Source organism: Muntiacus reevesi, chromosome 5, assembly GCF_963930625.1.
Source record: "Muntiacus reevesi chromosome 5, mMunRee1.1, whole genome shotgun sequence".
NCBI lineage: Eukaryota > Metazoa > Chordata > Mammalia > Artiodactyla > Cervidae > Muntiacus > Muntiacus reevesi.
This window is the reverse complement of record NC_089253.1, coordinates 53,888,860-53,910,140: the sequence shown is the minus strand read 5'-3', so window position 1 is coordinate 53,910,140 and position 21,281 is coordinate 53,888,860. Positions and strand designations below refer to the sequence as shown.

At 37.5% G+C, this 21,281-nt stretch overlaps 1 protein-coding gene across 1 annotated transcript in view; it reads right to left on the bottom strand.

The window, feature by feature from the left end:
- LOC136169335 (C4b-binding protein alpha chain-like) overlaps positions 1–17,290 on the bottom strand; it is a 64,239-nt gene extending 46,949 nt beyond the window's left edge. The window contains 7 exon segments of the mRNA XM_065937117.1: positions 4,718–4,900; positions 7,342–7,536; positions 7,704–7,789; positions 14,772–14,796; positions 14,799–14,870; positions 15,843–16,022; positions 17,197–17,290. Of these exon segments, the coding sequence (XP_065793189.1) occupies positions 4,718–4,900; positions 7,342–7,536; positions 7,704–7,789; positions 14,772–14,796; positions 14,799–14,870; positions 15,843–16,022; positions 17,197–17,290 (835 nt within the window).
- Positions 17,291–21,281: the final 3,991 nt, after the last annotated feature.

Genomic DNA, 21,281 nt, shown 5'->3' with positions numbered 1-21,281 from the left:
TCTCTTCACAAAACTCTGTTAGCCTTTGCCCTACTTCATTCCGTACTCCAAGGCCAAATTTGCCCATTACTCCAGGTATTTCTTGACTTCCTATTTTTGCATTTCAGTTCCTTCTAGTGAAAAGGACATCTTTTGGGGGTGTTAGTTCTAGAATGTCTTCTGGTCTTCATAGAACTGTTCAACTTCAGCTTCTTCAGCATTACTGGTTGCGGCATAGGCATGAATTTCTGTGATATTGAATGGTTTGCCTTGGAAACGAACAGAGATCATTCTGTCATTTTTGAGATTGCATCCAAGTACTGCATTTTGGACTCTTTTGTTGACCATGATGGCTACTCCATTTCTTCTAAGGGATACCTGCCCACAGTAGTAGATATAATGATCATCTGAGTTAAATTCCCCCATTCCAATCCATTTTAGTTCGCTGATTCCTAAACTATCAACGTTCACTATTGCCCTCTACTGTGTGACCACTTCCAATTTGCCTTGATTCATGGACCTAACATTCTAGGTTCCTATGCAATATTGCTCTTTATAGTATCGGACTTTACTTTCATCACCAGTCACATCCATAAATGGTTGTTGTTTTTGCTTTGGCTTCATCTCCTCACTCTTTCAGGAGTTATTTCTCTACTTATCTCCAGTAGCATAATGGGCATCTACCAACCTGGGGAGTTCATCTTTCAGTGTTCTTTTTGCCTTTTCATATTGTTTATGGGGTTCTCAAGGTAGGAATACTGAAGTGGTTTGCATTTCTCCAGTGGACCATGTTTTGTCAGAATTCTCCATCATGACCTGTACTTCTTGGGTGGCCCTAGTTTCGCTGAGGCATGGCTCATGGTTCCACTGAGTTAGACAAAGCTGTGGTCCATGTGATCAGATTGCTTAGTTTTCTGTGATTGTGGTTTTCAGTCTGTCTGCCCTCTGATGGAGAAGCATCAGAGGCTTATGGAAGCTTCCTGATGGGAGAGACTGACTGAGGGGGAAACTGGGTCTTGTTCTGATAGGCAGGGCCATGCTCAGTAAATCTTTTACCCAATTTTCTGTTGAAGGGCAGGGCTGTGTTCCTTCCCTGTCATTTGACCTGAGGCCAAATATGGTGGAGGTAATGAAGATAAGTGGTGGGTCCCTGACCAATAATAATGACATGATGGTTGTGATGTAGAGGCATCAGAGATCACAAGCAAAGAACAAACCTCCCCCTCCCCCACTACCCGCAGCTGTCAGTCATCTAGTCCTGTCAGTCCTGCCACTTTAATTCCTTCAGCACTTCTCAACTTCTCTTCAGGCCTATTGCCATTGCCTCAACTGAAACCAGCCTCACTACTTGGCTGGACAGCTGCAGCAGATGTCTATGAGGTAAGTTCTGTCCCACTTCAAACTGTTGCCCACCTACAGCCAGACTTCTCTTTCTATGATGCAGCACATTTACTCCCCTGGCTAAAGACTTTCAGTGTCTCACCTCCCTCTTCATACTGAACTGCTGAGAGTCATACATCAGGTCCTTCATAACCTAGCCCTACGAACTTTCCAGCCTTAGGTCCTGTCCATTTCAGCACTTGCAGGCTAGAAAAGACATATGAGAGTCCCTTGGACAGCAAAGCGATCAAACCAGTCAATCCTAAAGGAAATCAACCCTGAATATTCATGGAAGGACTGATGCTGAAGCTGAAGCTGAAGCTCCAATACTTTGGCCACCTGATGGGAAAAGCCAACTCATTGGAAAAGACCCTGGTGCTGGGAAAGATTGGGGGCAAGAGGAGAAGTGGGTAACAGAGGATGAGATGGTTGGATGGCATCACTGACTCGATGGACATGAGTTTGAGTAAACTCAGGGAGATAGTGCAGGACAGGGAAGCCTGGCCTGCTACATTCTATGGGGTCCCAAAGAATCAGACACAACTTAGTGACTGAAAAACAAAAATGTTCTCTTGGCCTGGCATTTTACTGAATGAAGACGTAAATGACACTGTGATGTTAATTGCTGTAAAGATAAGTTTTAGACCAGGAAGCTGAGTCATTACTGATATTTACATAACCTCCCTTCTGACTTTTCCAGAGAAGAATGTGAACATGCTTTCTCTGCTTGCCTTTGACTACTGAACTACTAACCTCAGTGTGATTTTCTTTTTTGTCCTGTGGGCCCGTTAACATCACTAGTGTGGTGTCCACTGATATTTTCAGTTGCTTCAGAAGAAGCAGAATACTATATTTTTTTATTTCTTTTTCACTAGGCAGAAACAAGGTACTGTGTGTGTGTGTGTGTGTGTGTGTGCTAAGTGGTTTCAGCTGTGTGCCTTTGTGGCCCTATGGATACACCCCATGATGTCCACCAGGCTCCTCTGTCCATGGGATTCTCCAGACAAGAACACTGAAGTGGGTTGTCATACCCTCCTCCAGGGAATCTTCCCCACCCTGTGATTGAACCTACATCTCTTATGTCTCCTGCATTGGCAGATGGATTCCTTATCTCTAGCACCATCTGGGAAGCCCCAACAAGGGACCAGGCTAGCCAAAGGGCTTTAATGAAAAGTAAAATATACTATTTTCAATTCACGGATTTATGTCTCCTTATTCGTTAGGTCTGCAAAACAGACAATGGAGGTTTTATCCTGGAGTTGTTACAGATCTAAACATTCTGGATTACCATATAAATGACAGCTGCCCTACAGGGTTAGCAATTATAAAGGGGATACCCGTATTTGATACTCAAGTTGATTTTTCATTTGATGCTGAATTCAAAAGGGCAGAGTATGAAGGACATGACTTTTCAGCTCTCCTAGTCTTCGGGATGACCTTCAAAATAGCTCCTCTACTAATCTGCAAAGATCCAATAAGCTAACTCTAGAAGCATTTCAAAGCATACATTTTAAGAAATCAATTATAACCAGTAAAGTACAAAATCTGAGCACATGCTCAACATTTTCAATGGAAAAGAAGATACCACAAATAAGAGTACATAAAACAAAGTTTACTTACATTCACACCCTTTGGATGGTGTCCACGTGAAATTTTCCTGACAAATCAAAGTCAGAGGCTCATCTGGAATAGGTCTATAGCCAAACTTGCATTGATATTTCAACTCAGTCCCAACTTCAAATACTTCTTGATTGCTTAGCTTGTTGTCTCTTCCATCCCAGACAGCATGGGGAATGTCTGGTAACCCAATACAACTATCTGATCATGAAAAAAGCACAAAGATGAAAGAAAGCTGTTTGGGGGATGGAAGACTGATGCAATAAGCCTGGCACACACCAGCCCCCTTTCTCAGAAAAGGTATAGCTCATATTAACTGAGGAAGAAGCAGGTGGCAAGGGTTAATGGGAATTCCGGGAAGAGACTTGGCAGCATCAACCTCTGATAGACTCTTGCCAAGCAGTCAGTGCACACAGCAGTCCAGAGGATGTCATTGAGGAAACACACCATGGTGCAGAAAGGGGCAATATCTAGGCTACTGGGTCAGCCTCAGGAGCTTAGTTCTCCTTCCATGTCAAAGCACTTCAGCATGGAAGCATCAGAAATCACTGAGGATGCACAGCACAAGTTTGCTGCTAAGTAACGAAATGTTCTCCTGATTCTCGTTGCCTAAGAGGGAATTAGAATAGGAGTTGTAGTGTTCCCCAGATACTGTAACCCTGTCACCAGGAACTTCTGATTGAGCTTAAACCTTGTTCCACATAATATTGGATTCTGCTTTTATTGCCTACTGGATATGATGCCAAAGGTATATATGGATTGAAGAAGGGGTACAGGTCTGTCAAGTCACATATTTATCAAATTTTGTCACTACATATGTAAATCATCACCTTTTTCTCCTAATGGCAGAAGGAAATGAGTATATCACAATGTCACAGTGGCTTCCATTGCCAAATCACTATGTGAGCTTGTGCTAGTTACTTAATCACTCTGTTTTGTCATCATAAAGATGTGAATTTTTAAAAAGTAATATCTACCTCTTAGGATCATGGTAAATACTAAATGAATTAATTGATGTCATGCACTTAGAACAATGCTTGATACAAAGTGCTTAATAATTTTAGCAGTAAGTATCATTGCAATGTATAAGTATCATTGCATCTTATGCAATAAGTATCATTGCAATGCAATAGCAATGAGTATCATTAATCTTATGACTGATGTAATCTTATGACTATGTATTTACATGATTACATAAGTAATCATGCATTGTATGATTTACATAAGATTTACATACTTATGCTTTACATAAGATTACTTATGTAATCTTATGTCTGTATGTATTTACAACCTCAAGGTATCAAGGCCAACATCAGCCCATAGAGCATCTCTGTGCAAATTTTTAAATGGAATATCTTGAAGGAATTTTACCTCCATCTTTCAAAAAATTCTCAGAATATGTTTATTTTGTTAGGATGAGACAATTTACTAGTGTCTACTGAAATATTTTTGTAAGGAATAAATAAATCTACCATGTCTGTGATGTCACTGGGGTCAAATCTGTATGATATACATGTATAGAAAATCCTCAGAGAACACAAAGAGATTACTAGCAGGAAAAGGAAAAACAAAAAGCAGAATTAAAAAAACTTCCTGCTGACATGAGAAAACTAGAGAAAAGTACTAATTTAATGTAAAGTGACTCTTGGGATTTAAGTGGGCTTGTGCCTGTGAGCATGCTACACTCATTCCTGGATAACTTTAGATGCCAATTATGAAAATCCCTTTGGTGCATACTCACTGAGTTCACAAGTGGGAGGAGAAGGATGCCACTTGTTATTAGCATCACAACGGATTAAACTGCTGCCATTGAGGATATAGCCTTTCTTGCAGCTGAACAGAATAGAGTCTTTGTAGTGATAGATGGGTCCAAATCCAGACAGAATGTTTCCATTTCGAACTCGTGGTGGGTGACAAACTATATCTAAAGAAGTATAAAAAGGACATCTGAGTTATAAAAGAGAAATGGTGATAATGATGTGATTACTATTGACATATGGGTCTCAGGGAGACCTGATACAAGCCTACATCAAGTACATACAAAGAAAATATTTTAAAGCTCTATGTATGTTCTTTTAATTCCTAGGAATCTCAGCAAAATGATGTACTGTCATGTTAGTCAATGTGGATAAAGTCCTAAAATTTCTCATCAAAGAAAAAAGTATTTAAAAAACCCATTTCATCGTTACAAAGAATAGATTGGTGGTTGCCAGAGGTGGGAATGTGCAATGGGCAAAATGAGTGATGTGGGCTAAAGAGTACAAACTTCCAGATATAAATGAGTCATGGGGATGTGATGTACAGCCTGGTGTCTATAGTTAATGACACTGCAATATATATTTGAGAGTTGCAAAGAGGGTAGGGTCTTAAAAGTCTCATCACAAGAGAAATTATTTTGTAACTATGTATGGTGAATGATGTCAACTAGACTTATTATGATCAATTTCACTGTATATACACAAATATCAAATCACTATGGTGTACACCTGAAATTAATATTATAGGTCAATTATATCTTAAAAACCCCTAATCAATATCTAAAACCCAAAGCCCAAATTCCAAAGACCCCCAAATCTTCCTCTTCTCTGGATGATTTTGCTGGCGGGTCAGTGGCCAATTGGGAAAGGCTACCCACTTCAGTATTGTGACCTGGAGAATTCCATGGACTATACAGTCCATGGGGTCGCAAAGAGTCAGACAGGACTGAGCAGGTTTCACTTTTAGGTTCAGTGGCCAATAGTACTGATATGATGGTTGTGATGTAGAGGCAGCCAGGGCATCAGAGATCACAAGCACAGAACAAACCTCCCCTCACCCGCTACCCCACAGCCGTTCCTTCAAGATTTCTCAACTTCTCTTCAGGCCTACTGCCATTGCCCCTGCTGAAACCAGCCTCACTACTTGGCTGGATAGCTGCAGCAGGTGTCTATGGGTTAAGTTCTGTCCCACTTCAAACTGTTGCCCACCTACAGTCAGACTTCTCCGCAGCACATTTACATTTTAAATGCAGCACATTTACTCCCCTGGTTAAAACCTTTCAATGTCTGTCCTTCACATTTGTTCTGAACTCCTGAAGACACACAAGGTCCTTCATAACCTAGCCCTGCGGACTTTCCAGCCTCAGGTCCTGTCAATTCCAGCTCTTGAAACTAGACTCTAGGCATTTTGAACTCTTCACAATTCTCTCTCTAGCCCCAGCATTGTACTAAATCAAAACAGTAAATGACACTGTGTTGTTAAAGTCTGTTAATTGCCACAATTTGAGGTGTTTTATACCAGTAAGATGAGTCATTCCTGATCCTGGCATAGCTTTTAGAGATGAAAGGGAAAATATCTTCTATGCTTATCTTTTACTTTTGAACTACTAACGTTGGTATGACTTTGTGCCCTATATATATATGTGGTTAACGTTACTAGTGTGGTGTTCACCCCTATTTCTAGTTGTTCCAGGGAAACAGAAGACTATATTACCTATTTAATTTATACTAGGCAGAAAAAAGGGACTAATCTGGCCAAAATTTTTAAATGAAAAGCAAGATATATCACTTCCAAGTCAAAGAACAAGGACTGTCTACTTGTTCACGTCCCCTGATGAACTGATTGCGGAAGTTTTGTGGTTTTGTGGTTTTTCTTAACTTATTTGTTGGTGAACAATTGCTTTACAATGTTGTGCTATTTTCTGCAACCAAAAAAAAAGGAACAAAATTGGGTCATTAGTAGTGCTGTGGATGAACCTAAAGTCTGTCATACAGAGTGAAATAAGTTAGAAAGAAAAACAAATATCATATATTAACACATATATATAGAATCAAGAAAGATGGTGCAGGTGAGCCTGTTTGCAGAACAGGAATAGAGATGCAGAGGTACAGAGCAGACGTGATTTTGGATGTTCTGCGAGGGAGTTGTCAGAAGACATAGACAATCTGGATTACCATGTAAATGACTGCCCCCTAGAGGATTTCCCGGGTGAGCTGTACACTAACAAGGAGCCTAAAAGAAATAAAAATGTATATATGTATACATTTACATGTTGGTGATGGGCAGGGAGGCCTGGTGTGCTGAAGTCCATGGGGTTGCAAAGTGTCGGACACGACTGAGCGATTGAACTGACTGACTGATACGTGCATGTATATATATACACACACACACACAAAGAACAAAGCTTTTACTGTTAAAATATCTAGGGATTTTGGTATTGATTATTATTGCAGTATAGCCTATGCTTTCTGACTAATAATAGCATATGAGTAGCTGAACAAGTGAATGAATTCAACTTTGCCTTGATTAGTTTGTCTTTGAATCATTCCATTTCTCTTAATACATTCAGCATTTATGGGTCACTTATACTTACAAGTAGTCACTTACTTTTACAAGTAGGAGGGCTTGGATACCAGACACCTATTGTTCTATTTTCCACTGTGCAAGAAATGGAGGCTTGGCCTAACATTGAGAAGTCAGGGTCACAGCTGTAGGTGACAGAAGAGCCATATGTGTAGAAGTCTTCATCTCCACCATTGTGCCTCCCATTGCTAATGGCTGGAGGAGGCTCACACTTGGCAACTGAGATGAGTGAAGAGGAAGAAATAATGAGGGAAGGCATACTGACAAATCTAACACTCATGACGCAAATTCTAATGGAGTGCACAATAAGCAACAAAAAGGCATAGGTGTTTTATTACCTAACATGGTTTAGGTTTATAGTCAAGACATAAGGAGTCTTTACTTACTTATACACTGAGGGAGCGGGTCACTCCAGTCAACTCCTTTATCTTGGATCTCACAATGACTAGTAGCTGAGCCAACTAAGATATACCTGAATAAGATAGGCAACAGATTTTAGTGGAAGTTGTCTTATTCTAAATGTAAATTTCTAATTAATAAGGTCTGGATGAAAAGAAATTTTATTCAACATTTAAAAATGAAAAAATAATGATCTCTTGATTACTAATTACCATTTTGGCCAACTTGGAGTTAAATTTCATCATATCAAGAAGAAAGCTTTATTTTTCAATTTTTCTTTTATTTACTCATTTTTTTAAACCATATTATTAAGCTTTTTCTACAGGGCATATATTCATCACTAATAAAAAAAAAGTAAATGACAAGTTTTGCATTCAGAATCTTGGAACTCCACTTAAACTCTTTATCTAACAAGCCACAAATAAAGCAGTACAAAAAAGTAAAAATATACTTGAGTTTCCTATATAGTTTCATTTGAATAGAAGAGCCAGATAAATTGCTGATTAAAAAAACACTTTTGACCTCTAATTTGAATCATTCTTCTGGCACTAGAGTTTGGCTTATCTCATAAACCACTAACTACCTGATTATCATTTTGTTATTCTTGCCCTTGAAACAAGTCTCAGTAATTCTTCCAGAACTTGTTACTTTAAAAAAAGATTATATATCAATATACCCTGAATATCAATAAAAAGTTCCTGAATAAAATAAACAAAATTTAAAAACACTTCAGAAGAGAAACATGCCATAATCAAATAGGTTTATACAAAAAATGAAAAGAAACTTCAAAATTAGGAAACATATCAATATACAATATAGTGTTACAAACTGAATATGTGTGTCCTCCCAAAATTCATGTATTGACACCCTCACCCCGAGTATGGCTGTATCTGGAGTAAGGAAGTAATGAAGGCTAAATTAAGTGATAAGGGTAGGGCCCTGATTCACTAGGATTAGAGTTCTTATAAGAAGAGACATCACAGAGCTCACAGAGCTCTCTCTGTCAATCCCTCTCTGTCTCAACCTCTTTCTCCTTCCACGTGCACGTGCAGAGGGAAGGCCATGTGACTGAATGCTGTCAGACCTAAATCTAGGACTTCCCGGCTTCAGAACTGTAAAAATAAATTTCTGTTGCTGTGACAGCCTGAGCAGATTAATATACACATGATGTAATAAATCTAAGAAGAAAAGGCACTATCATCTTGATACAGTACAATGACATTTTTTAAAAACCAAGCATTCTTAGCAAAAATGTCCAATAAAATGGGAAGCAGTGGAGACAGAGCCCTACCAAACTTGGGGGGAAAATACTAGAGTTATTTCTGCTAAAGTCAAGAAGAAGAAAGCAAAGGCCGGTATTAGTATTTTATTTGACATAAAATTGCTAGTATAATTATGAGAAAAAGAAATTCAAAATATAAAAATTAGAAAGCAAAAATAATAATATCATTATTTTCAGATGACATAATTGCTTGCCAGGCAATTCCAAGAGAATACAATTGAAATGCTATTAAAAGTAAGGAGTGATTTCAGTACATTAGATGAGATACAAAATTAATATATAGAAATTCATAGTTACCATATAGAGATAAAAGCTCTCTGAAGGTATAATGGAATAAAACAAACCATTTCAAATATCAAAAATAAAACATGAAATCAAAGAATAAACATAATAAAATCTAAATGGGGAAAATCTTTAAAACAATCCTGAAATACACACACACAAGACTAGGACAAATGGAAAGACTTAACAAATTCTGGGTTAGGAAGGCTCAACATCATATAGTGTCTGTGCACCTAAAGTTAGTTTAAAAAAATCAATGTAATTTATTATAAATTAAAAATCAACTAATTTTAAAGTTAATACAGAAATACAAATAAGCAAACATAGTCAGAAAAACCCTGGAAGAGCATAGGAGTAAGGGAGATACTTCAAAGCAATGTTACACAATATGAAAACTCAGTAACTAAAACACAGAGAAAAAAAAAAAGAAAAAAAAAAAAACACAGAGGAACTGGTTGTGTGAATATATAGACAAACTAAAAGCATTCAGTTTAAGTCCAAAAGTAGACTATATTCATATGGAAAATAAATATAGTTTTTAAAAGTGCTATCACAAATTACTGAATTAATCATGGACTTTAATAAATGGTGGCAAGACAATATGAATTTCACTTAGGGAAAGATAAAATTGGCTAGTTCCTCTGAACTCTCTGAATTAAATAACATCAAACCATAAAAATAGTTGAATAGTTGTGGATAATTACAATCTTCAAGCAACGAAGGCCTTTTGACTATAACTCAAATCCAAAAACCTTTAAAAAAAAAAAAGATTGATAAGTTCAACATATATGGCACATACATTTTGCTTGGCAAGAAAGAAATACTATAAGCCAAGTCAAAGGAAAGATGACACAGTAAGAAAATACTGTAATTCATTGACATAAAAAGAAACAAAGGAGTTGAAGTCAGTTTACACATAAATAAATATAGATATCTTTTTGTTGTTGTTCAGTAGCCAAGTTGTGTCCAACTCTTCGCAACTCCATGGACTGTAGGACGCCAGGTTTCCCTATCCCTCCCCATCTCCCAGAGTTTGCCCAAGTTCATATCCATTGAATCGGTGACATCATCCAACCATCTCATCCTCTGTCACCCTTTTTTCCTTCTGCCCTCAATCTTTCCCAACATTAGGGTCTTTTCCAATGTTTCATTTGTTCTCATCACATGGTCAAAGTATTGGAGATTCAGCTTCAGCATGAGCTGAACATCTTTTAGATATATGAAATAAGCTCAACATCATTTGTAAATAGAAAAATGCACATTAAGACTACAGGGAAGCCATTCAACAGCAGCAGAATACACATTTTTCCCAAGCACCCAGAGAAATTCACCAGGAAAAACTATATTCTGAACCATGAAATAAATCTCAGTAGACATAAAAATTTAAATCATGCAATGTATATTTTCTGACTGTAATGGAATTAAACTAGAGACAAATAACTGGAAGACAAGAGAAAAATCTCAAAACAATTGAAAATTAAATAGCACAGTTCTTAATAATCCATGGTCAAAAGGAAGTCTCAAAGGAAATTAAATACACAGAAGAAAAATGAAACTATGACATAAGAGAATGTGTGGAACACAGATAAATCAGTGCTGAAATGGAAATTCATAGCAATAAATGCTTACATTGGAAAATAGAAAAGTTCTCAAATCAGGAATCAAAATTCCTACTTCAAGAAACATGAATAAAGAAGAAGCCATAAACCCAAAGCAAGGAGGAAAAAGGAAACAAAAGCAGAAATCAGTAAGTTTAAAACAGGAAAACAATAAGGAAATAAAGAAACAAAAAGCTGACTCTAAAAAAAAAAAGATAAAATTGGTAAATCTCTTGTAAGATTGATAAAGGTAGAAGACAGAAGTCAGCAATATCATGAATATCATGAAATGAAATTTCACTACAGATCCTGCAGCCATTGAAGGGAGAATAAAGGAATGAACAATTTATTCTCATAAATTTAACAACTTAAAAGAAAAAGAATAATTCTTTGAAAAGTACAAAATGCAAAACGTCAAAATAAACAATTTGAGTAATCCTAGAACTATTAAAGAAATTGACTTCATAATTAAGAGTACAGAAAAAGAAATGTCTAGGCCCAGATGGTTTTATAGGAGAATTCTATCAGATATTTAAAAAAATTATTTTCCATACTCTTCTCTGGAAAACTGAAGAGAAAGGAACACTTCTTAACTCACTTTATAATGCGTATCATTACTTGTCTATCTAATTCAGACATAGTACAAAGAAAAGAAAAATATAGAACAATTTATTTCTCTTATAAGTATCCACAAAAATCCTCAGCAAAATATTAGAAAATCAACCCAAGAAGTTGTAAAAACAATGATGCATCATGTCCAAATGAAACTTATTTGAGGTAAACAGTTTTAAAACTTGAAAACTACTCAATGTAGCCCATCATACCAAAAGGATAAAAAAAGAAAAGAAGAAAGAAAATTTATGTGATCATATGCACAGTGATGAATAAAAAGCATTTTAAAAAATCCAGAACCTTTCATGATAAAATCTCTCAGCACACTAAGAATAGAGGAGCACTTCTCAATAAAGAGTATCTATTTAAAAAAAAAAAAAAAAAAAAAAGCCTGTGCTAACATACTTAATGGTAGAAGATTGAAGCTTTGCTCCAAGATTGGGAGTAAGACAAGGGTGTCCACAGTCACCATGGTTGTTCAACATAGAAGTAGAAGTTCTAGCTAGTACAATAGGAAAGAAAAAGAAATAAAAGACGTACACATTGTGAATGGGGAAAAAAACTCTCTATTTGTAGGTGGCATTAATGTTTAATTAAAAAATCACAAGCAACCTACAAAATCAAAACAAAAATCTTTCAGAACTAGCTTAGAGGATTCAGTAAGACATCAGGACAAAGATCAACACACAGGATCAATCATATTACTATATACCAAGAACAGATATGAGAAAATCAAACTTTAAGAGACAATGCCATTTACCATTGCTCCAAAAAAAAAGATACAAATATAGATAAAAATAATAAAATGTGTATACAAAACATGCACTTAAAGTTACAAAATTCTGAAAAAGAAATTTTAAAAGACTTAAATAAATGGAAAAGAGCATTGTGTTCATGAATTGGGAAGCTAGACATTTTAAAGATGTCAAATTCTACACAGAATGCAAATCTTATCAAAATTCTAGCAAAGTTTGTTGTGGACATAGAGAAGTTTATTCTAAAAGCTATATGGAAATACACAGAATCTAGAATACCTAAAACAATTCTGAAAAACAAAAAGGGGGTGAAAGGAATTTCTCTACCCAACATTGACTTCCTATGTAGCTGTAGTAATTCAGACAGTGTGGTGTTGGCAGAAAAATAGATCCAGTGCAACAAAATGAAAACCCAGAAATAGACCCACACAAGCACACAGTATCAAAGACTAAGTGAAAATTTCTTAGACTTAACACAAATAAAATGATGCCTAAAAGAAAACTTAAAAGTTGCACCTCACCAAAATTAAAAATCTTAACTCTGTGAAAGGTCTGTGAAAAAGGATGAAAAATCAAGCTACAAACTAGAGGAAAACATTAGCAAATCATATATCCAACAAAGGACTAGCATACAGAATTAAAAAAAAAAAGTCTCAAAACTCAATGGTAGAAAGCTAAACAATCCAGCTAGAAAATGGGCAAAAGATATGAACAGATATAGAAAGGGACAAGAGAGGATCAGATAGTTGGATGGCATCACCGACTCAATGGACATAAGTTTAAGCAAACTCCCACAGGTGGTGAAGGACAGGGAAGCCTGGTGTGCTGCAGTCCATGAGGTCGCAAAGAGTCAGACACAACTGAATGACTGAACAACAATCACAGAAGAGGATACAAATGGCAAATAAGCACATAAAAAGAAGTTCAACATCAATGTCTATGACAGAAATACAAATTAAAACCACAGTGAGATATTACCACACCTATCAAAGTGTCTGAAATAATTGGCAACATCAAATGCTGATGTGGATGGTACGGATTAGTCTGACATTGCTGATGGGAACATAAATTGGTTCCACCTCTCTGGAAAACAGGCAATTTCCTTTAAAAAATAAATGTGTGACTATTATATGACCCACCTATGTATCTATCCCAGAAAAAAATGAAGACTTAAGTTCACATACACACACACACAAAACCTGTATGCAAATGTTTTCAACAGGTGAATGGCTAAACAAATCTCATACCATGGAATATGGTCTCAGCAATAAAGTCTCACACACAGAGAAATGAAATCTGAATAAGGTGAATGAATTATATTAAGATCAATTTCTTGATTGTGATACTGTACTACAGTCATGAAAGACGGTACCACTGGAACAAACTGGAACAATAATGTATAGAATTTTTCTTTACTGTTTCTTGTGACTGTATATCAACCTACACATCTCAAATTAATAAGTTTTAAAAAACTACAAGGAAGGTTTATTTTCTCATCTAAATGAGCAATCCGAAATTGAAGAGATGGTGGAAAAATAGATGTTTGTTTGCCTTACAAAATTGTACAAAGTCTGTGAAGAGAAATTTAGCAATATTTATCAATATTTTAAAGTATGTTCTCTGTGATCCAGTAATCTTACTTCTGGGAATTTTTCCTACAGACACAACTGCATGAATGTAAAATATCGTGTACAGAAAATTATGCATCAGGGCATTGTAGGTAATAACACAAGAATAGAAACTCACAAATTCTATCAATAGGAACCATTAAATAAACTATGATAAGCTATGATTCATCCACTGGAAACTATACAGTTGTAAACATATATGTGCAGAATGAGGAAACAGCACATGAATATCAAAGATCTCCAGTAAGTATTTATCTTAGTCCAAGGTGCTATAACGGAATAGCATAGATTGATGGTTTAAACAACAGAAATTTACTTCTCACAGTTCTGGATGTTGGAGATCAGGACACCAGCAGGATCATGTTCCAGCAAGAACCGCCTTCTGGATTGTAAGCGGCAGTCCTCTTGCTGTGTCCTCACATGGTGCAGACAGACAGAAAGGAAACTAGCTCTGTGTTTCTTCTTATATTGGCCCTAATCCCATCATGTGGGCTCCACTCTTATGACTTAATTAACTTCCCAAGGCCTTATCTCCAAATACTATCACACTGGAAGTCAGGGTTCAACACACAAATTTGGGAGGGATACAAACATTCAATCCATGGCAATATTGTGAAGTGAACAAAATAAAAGCAAGGTTCAAGCTAACAAGGGCAGTCAGCTGTCTTCTGTGTGATAAAGAACCCATTTGTATTTACATATGTAAAAACTAAAAAGATAAATCAGAAACTAAAGTCACTGCCTGTCAGAAGGCAGAGAGGAATGAGAAGGACAGGAAGTAAGAATTCTGGGTGATACCTTTTATATCATTTTACTTTTGAAACACGTGAATGCATTATCTACTTATAAAAAATTAATTGAAAAGAAAACTATTGCTTCTGGGTTGCCTCATACTTACCCCTCTGAGCAACTGAATTCTATAGTTGACCAAAAAGAAAATCTGTCTTAACTTCCACTTTCCCATTGCGTAAGTCTCCTAGGTTTCTGCATTGCTTCTCTAGGAGGAAAATGAAAATAATGACTGATTACAATTACTGACCAAGTTTGAGGGTGGGGGGAAGTCTGATTGATTAGCTTTAACTGTTTCTTCCACATAAACACAGAAAATTTTTTCAAGACTTATTTCTAACCTTGACATACTGAACTTTATATTTTGAGGAAAAATAAAAGTAAACATCTATCCCATTTTTTGAATATTTTAAGAAGTTTTTAAAGAAGAAAAAATATGCTCAGATTTGGTGGCTCAGTTAGATCATTGTGATAATAAAGAATGAACAAGTTATCCATGTAAATATGTTCTAAAAATATATGTTCTTGGTCACAGAGAAACAGAAGAAAGGGAACAAATTCTTTATTTTTACTGTTAGCAAAATGTCTGCATATATTTCCAACTGACTGGCTCCAAATACTATAGGTAATGTTAATTTTGAAGACTACTTTCATCAAAGTAGTCTTTGAATTAAAGAATCTATTAAGTTCCTAAGAGAAATTTCCCCCCATAAAACAAAAGTACAGTAGTCATGTATGGATGTGAGAGTTGGACTGTAAAGAAAGCTGAGCGCCTAAGAAATTATGTTTCTTGAACTGTGGTGTTGGAGAAGGCGCTTGAGAGTCCCTTGGACTGCAAGGAGATCCAAGCAGTCCATCCTAAAAGAACTCAGTCCTGAATATTCATTAAAAGGACTGATGCTGAAGCTGAAACTCCAATACTTTGGCCACCTGATGGAAGACCTGACTCATTGGAAAAGACCCTGATGTGGGGAAAGATTGAAGGCGGGAGGAGAAGGGGACGACAGAGGATGAGATGGTTGGATGGTATCACTGACTCGATGGACATGAGTTTGAGCAAGTTCTGAGCATTAGTGATGGACAGGGAAGCGTGGGGTTCTGCAGTCCATGGGGTCTCAAAGAGTCAGACAGAACCGAGCGACTGAACTGACAGGTGAGAAAAATAAACTTTAATACCTACTAGCACAAAAAACACGATAGTCCCATGAGCCTCTATCATTACAAGTAACTGAACTGGAACCGATTCTGCTATAACCAGGCAGGCAAGTGTACTTCAGTGTAGTTCCAATTTTGAAGTCTTTGTTATTCAACTTGTTATTTGGAGAAGCAAACTGTAAATCAGGTGGAGGACCACAATCTCCTGGGTACCAAAATGACAAGGAGAATCAAGTTATAGATTAGGACATAGCACCTCAGTGATTCAATAATAGGATTTTTAGAGCAGAGATCATGCTCTTCTTTTTCATGACTTCTATCACCCTGCTGTTCAGTGAACACAGTAGACAATCCATAATGCATGTTTGTTGTTTGATAACAGTGACAATAATAATGGGAAAAGGCAGAAAAAATTCATCCTTCCTCTCCTGTATATATGATAATTTGTCAGAAAATGGATGAACAGACCCAAATTTCATCATTCTATTAGATTCCCCAATCTACATATTCAGAACACTGGCATTTATACTTTGCCATGTAATTCTATCTTCTTGCCTGAGAAATAATATATATTTAAGCAATAATAGCATTATATAAGATTAGTTAACTCAGGAGTCAGAAATGAGAAGATATTTCCTTATGTCCTTTTGGACCTTTGGGATTTTGTTTTTTCTTTTTTTCCCTCTACTAGCTCTTTTATAAACTTGTTTTTTAATTGGAGGAAAATTGTTTACAGTGTTGTGTTGGTTTCTGCCATACAACAATGCGATTAGCCATAGTTATACATATATCCCCTCTCCCCATCCCACCCCTCTAGGTCATCACAGAGTGCCAGGCTTGGTTCCCTGTGTTACATAGCTACTTCTCACCAGCTATCTATTTTACACATGATTTTGAATAGACTATGTATTTGAAAATAAAATGTTTTTCAAAAAGCATCACAAGGGTAGAGATTCATTAAATCCTTAAAAAATGAAACCTTAATAGTACCTCCCTAGGAATAATTAAATAAAGGGATGGGAGCCTCAGCATAATTACACCCGATTCACTCCTTTCTGAAGAACCACACAGGCAATGAAAGCTCTCCATGGTCTGGTGGCAGGTAATACGTGTTTACTCCAAATCATGATGTACTTTGAGGTTAGATCATTTGAAGAGTCCCTGGAGAGAAAACTCTAAAAAGGAGTATTAAAAGTGACCATAAGTAAACCTTTAGTGCTGGGGGAAGGTAGGGGGTTATAATAAATTTCCCTAAATTTCAAGTGGTCAAATACACTCCACAGTCAAAGATGGGTATCTTTTAGACAACGCTTAAAATAGGATGTGCTGATGAACTCAGTTGTATGGTGACAATCTGACCTCATTTTCCCATTACTCACCAAGAACAGAAGCCAACAAACCAGCGACCAAGGTCATTTGTAACAGAGTTGGATCAGAGGCTTTCCACAGCCCAGAGAAGGGCCTGGCTGCCATTTTCCTTTTTGTATCAAGGGCCGCATGTGGAACTCTTGGAGGATGCATGATCTGATGTTTCCTCAATATCTCTCTGTTGGAAGAACTCATCCTAATAAATAGTTATTGAATTTCCCCTTGTAAAGGGCTACAAAAAATCTCATAGGAACCATCCCTTCAAGGAGATTACAGTTGAGTGTAGAAGATAAAACATTAAACATAAATATTTGCAATAAAAGATAGCATATATGTGTTTCAGGAGCATGCTCAGGAGGATAGCTAATTCCAGGTAAAGAAATGGGAGTGGGCTTTATGGACATGTCTGCATCTGAGGTGGCAGATACTGCTATGAAATTGGAAGCATTGGATGCCAAGACATTTTGTGTCAAAAATGAAAATATAGAAAAACATAACAGTGAGGTAAAGAAGATAAAGATTATTTGTGGGCAACAATAATTAGTGCTTCCAGTCTTTTGGCAGGTAAGGAATGTGTGATAGAGACAACATGGTGAAAGATGGACTGATTAAAACTGGGATTTATTGAGTTTTCAGTGCCAAGATTAGGAGTTTGGATAGGAAATGGACAGCCACTGGTTTTTTTAAGTGACATGATTACTGTGCTTTTGGGATCACTATGACAGCTGTGAACAAGATAGATTGAAAGAGGCAGAGAGACGAGAAAGGGAGATTAAGAAAATTATTGCAGTTTGGCCAGATAAACCAATGGAGATGCTCTGAACAAGGAAATGGCACAGGAATTAGGGAAGTGGAAGCAAATGAAAGAAAAGTGAGAAATGATGAGATAGAGGAAAGGCGTTATACCTATTGATCTATCTATTATTTACCAACTTATATATCTATCTATAGCTATGTAAGTTTCTCATGGCAGCTATCAGCAAGAACAGTAATCCTCTGGGTCAATTTGAAATTTTCAAAGCATCGGTTTTGCCACCAAAAAGAAAGGAAAAAGAGAGAGAGGGAAAGAGAGGAGAGGGGGAGGAAAGAAGGAAGGAAGGAGGAAAGGGAAGAGGCATTGCTGGTGTTTTTCTTGGTTCTGGTGATTCATTAATGGCCTCTTTAATGGCCGGCCCTATTGGGTCATTTTAACCCTATAATTGGGGGATAAAACCTCACATACCCCTAGCTTACTTAATAGTCCTTATATCTAAAGTGATATATAAAATTGTTGTTGTTTAATCACTAAGTCACGTCCAACTCTTTGCAATCACATGGACTGTAGCCTGCCAGGCTCCTCTGTCAGTGACATTTCCCAGACAAGAATTCTGGAGTGGGTTACCGTTTCCCTCTCCAGAAGATCTTCCCAACCCAGGGGTCAAACCTGCACCTCCTGCTTGTTTATCATTCTTTACCACTGAGTCACCTGGGAAGCCTGATATATGAAATTAACTTTCAGTAAAATACAAAATTTCACTTTTTACTCTAAAACCTGACATAGATTGAGATGGTTTCATATTACCATTAATCCTCAATTGTACTAATTGTCAGCAGGTGCCCACTTAAGTCAAAGCAGTTTTCTCACTATTTTTCCCAAAGCTTTCACTTTGCTCCCTGCTGGCGGGGGGGGGGGGGGAGTTTCTCACATTGTACGCAGCCGCCTAACTCTCTTTTTTTTCCCAAATGTATACACAGTTTGTTATGTGATAAATGTAACATTTCAAATAAGGGTAGAAAGATGAATATTTACAATGAATAGTGTTCACCATTCAGAAAACTAAGATCATGGCATCTGGTCCCATCACGTCATGGCAGATAGATGGGGAAACAGTGATTGACTTTATTTTGGGGGGCTCCAAAATCACTGCAGATGGTGATTTCAGCCATAAAATTAAAAGGCACTTACTCCTTGGAAGGAAAGTTGTGACCAACCTAGATAGCATTTTAAAAAGCAGAGACATTACTTTGCCAACAAAGGTCGGTCTAGTCAAGGCTATGGTTTTTCCAGTGGTCATGTATGGATGTGACAGTTGGACTATAAAGAAAGCTGAGCACCGAAGAGTTGATGTTTTTGAACTGCAGTGTTGGAGAAGACTCTTGAGAGTCCCTTGGGCTGCAGGGAGATCCAACCAGTCCATCCTAAAGGAGATCAGTCCTGGGTGTTCATTAGAAGGACTGATGCTGAAGATGAAACTCCAGTACTTTGGCCACCTCATGTGAAGAGCAGACTCATTTGAAAAGACCCTGATTGAGGGCAGGAGGAGAAGGGGACGACAAAGGATGAGATGGCTGGATGGCAACACCGACTCAATGGACATGAGTTTTAGTAAACTCCTGGAGTTGGTGATGGACAGGGAGGCCTGGCGTGCTGTGATTCATGGGGTCGTAAAGAGTCGGACACGACTGAGCGACTGAACTGAACTGAATTGGGGAAAATAGCTGGATTTCTAACTCACAGTATTTCAAACAAATTTCAAATGGAATTATATGCACATGAAAAAATGAAACTATCTGAGATGCTGTTCCTAAGAAATCTTTGCCTAGTCTTTCAAAAATAAACTTGGAGAAAAATGTCATGAGATCGATCCTGAATTCATAAAGGAAAAGATTGCTGCTACATATAGTTTCCTCCCTCTTTTTGAACACTTTGTTTAGGTGTATTTTGTATGCAATAAACCTATGCACAAATGTGCAAATCTGGTAGTTTAACCCATGTGGCACCTGTGAAATCACTGCTACAGTGAAGACAATTCACCTTCATCAACCACAGTCATGCCCCTTGTCATCCAGCCCGCAAGCTTTTTCTGATTCCCTCCACACCCTCCTCAGCAACCTCTGGCCTGCTGTCTGTCACTGAAGGATAGTTTGCATTTTCTAGAAAGTTGTGTGACCAGAAACATACTGGTATATGCTTATTTGTCTGGTTTCTTGCTCTCATAGAATTATTATGAGATATATCCATACTGTGTGTATTTGTGTTATATTGGCTGGTTTCTTCGTATTCTTAAATAATACTATACGACTGCATCAGAATGTGCTTATCCATTCGTCCATCAATAGGCATTTAGGTCTTTTTCCACGTGGGGCTAGAAACTAGAGCTACTGTGCGCATGGTGTGCAAGTCATTGTGAGGACAGGTGTTTGCGGTTCTTCTAGGGGATGCCTAGGAATGGAATGGCTAGGTCATGTGGTAAGTTGTTTGACTTCTGGAGGGAACTGCCCTCGTGTTCTCCATGATGGCTGCACCATGTCACATTCCCACCAGCAGCTGGGGGATCCCAATTTCTCTGCATCCTCACCAAGACCTGTCACTGTTGGTCTATCTGATGACAGTCATCCTCATGGATGTGCAGTGGGACCTCACTGTGATTTTGATTTGTGTCCCCCTGTGATTAATTATGCTGTACATCTTTTCATGTGCTCATTGGCCAACTGAATCTCTTCCTTGGTGAAATATCTATTCAAATGCTTTGCTCATTTTTAACATTTTTAATTGGAGGATAATTGCTTTACAATATTGTGTTGGCTTCTGCCATACAACAACATGAATCAGCCCTAGTATACATATGCCCCCTCCCTCTTGAACACCCCATCCCATTCACCTAGGTTGTCACAGAGCACCAGCTTGAGTTCCTGGTGATATAGAGCAACTTTCCACTAGCTGTCTATCTTAGCAGCAGCTTAGCTCTTTGATTGAGTGAAGACTCAAGTCACATTCACTTTCTAAATCGTGCAATCACACCACTCCTCCAAACTTATCTCTTGCATGCGCACCCAATCCCCCTGCCTCATTCCACATACTCTATTCATGACTTCAATTCTGCCAAAAATTCAATCAACATAATAGCATATTTGTCTGTAACAAGTAATGTTGAGTGTATATGGAATGAGTCAACCTGTTCTGCAAGCATGCAGATATAGAAATCGAAGTCTCTGAAGCATTCACATCACCCCACTTCTGTGGCACACGGTCACCATCTGTTTGCTTGAGACTGAGGGGGACTTTTAGGATGTGAGGCTTTCAGTACTAAAACTGGGACAGTTGCAGGAGAGGCGG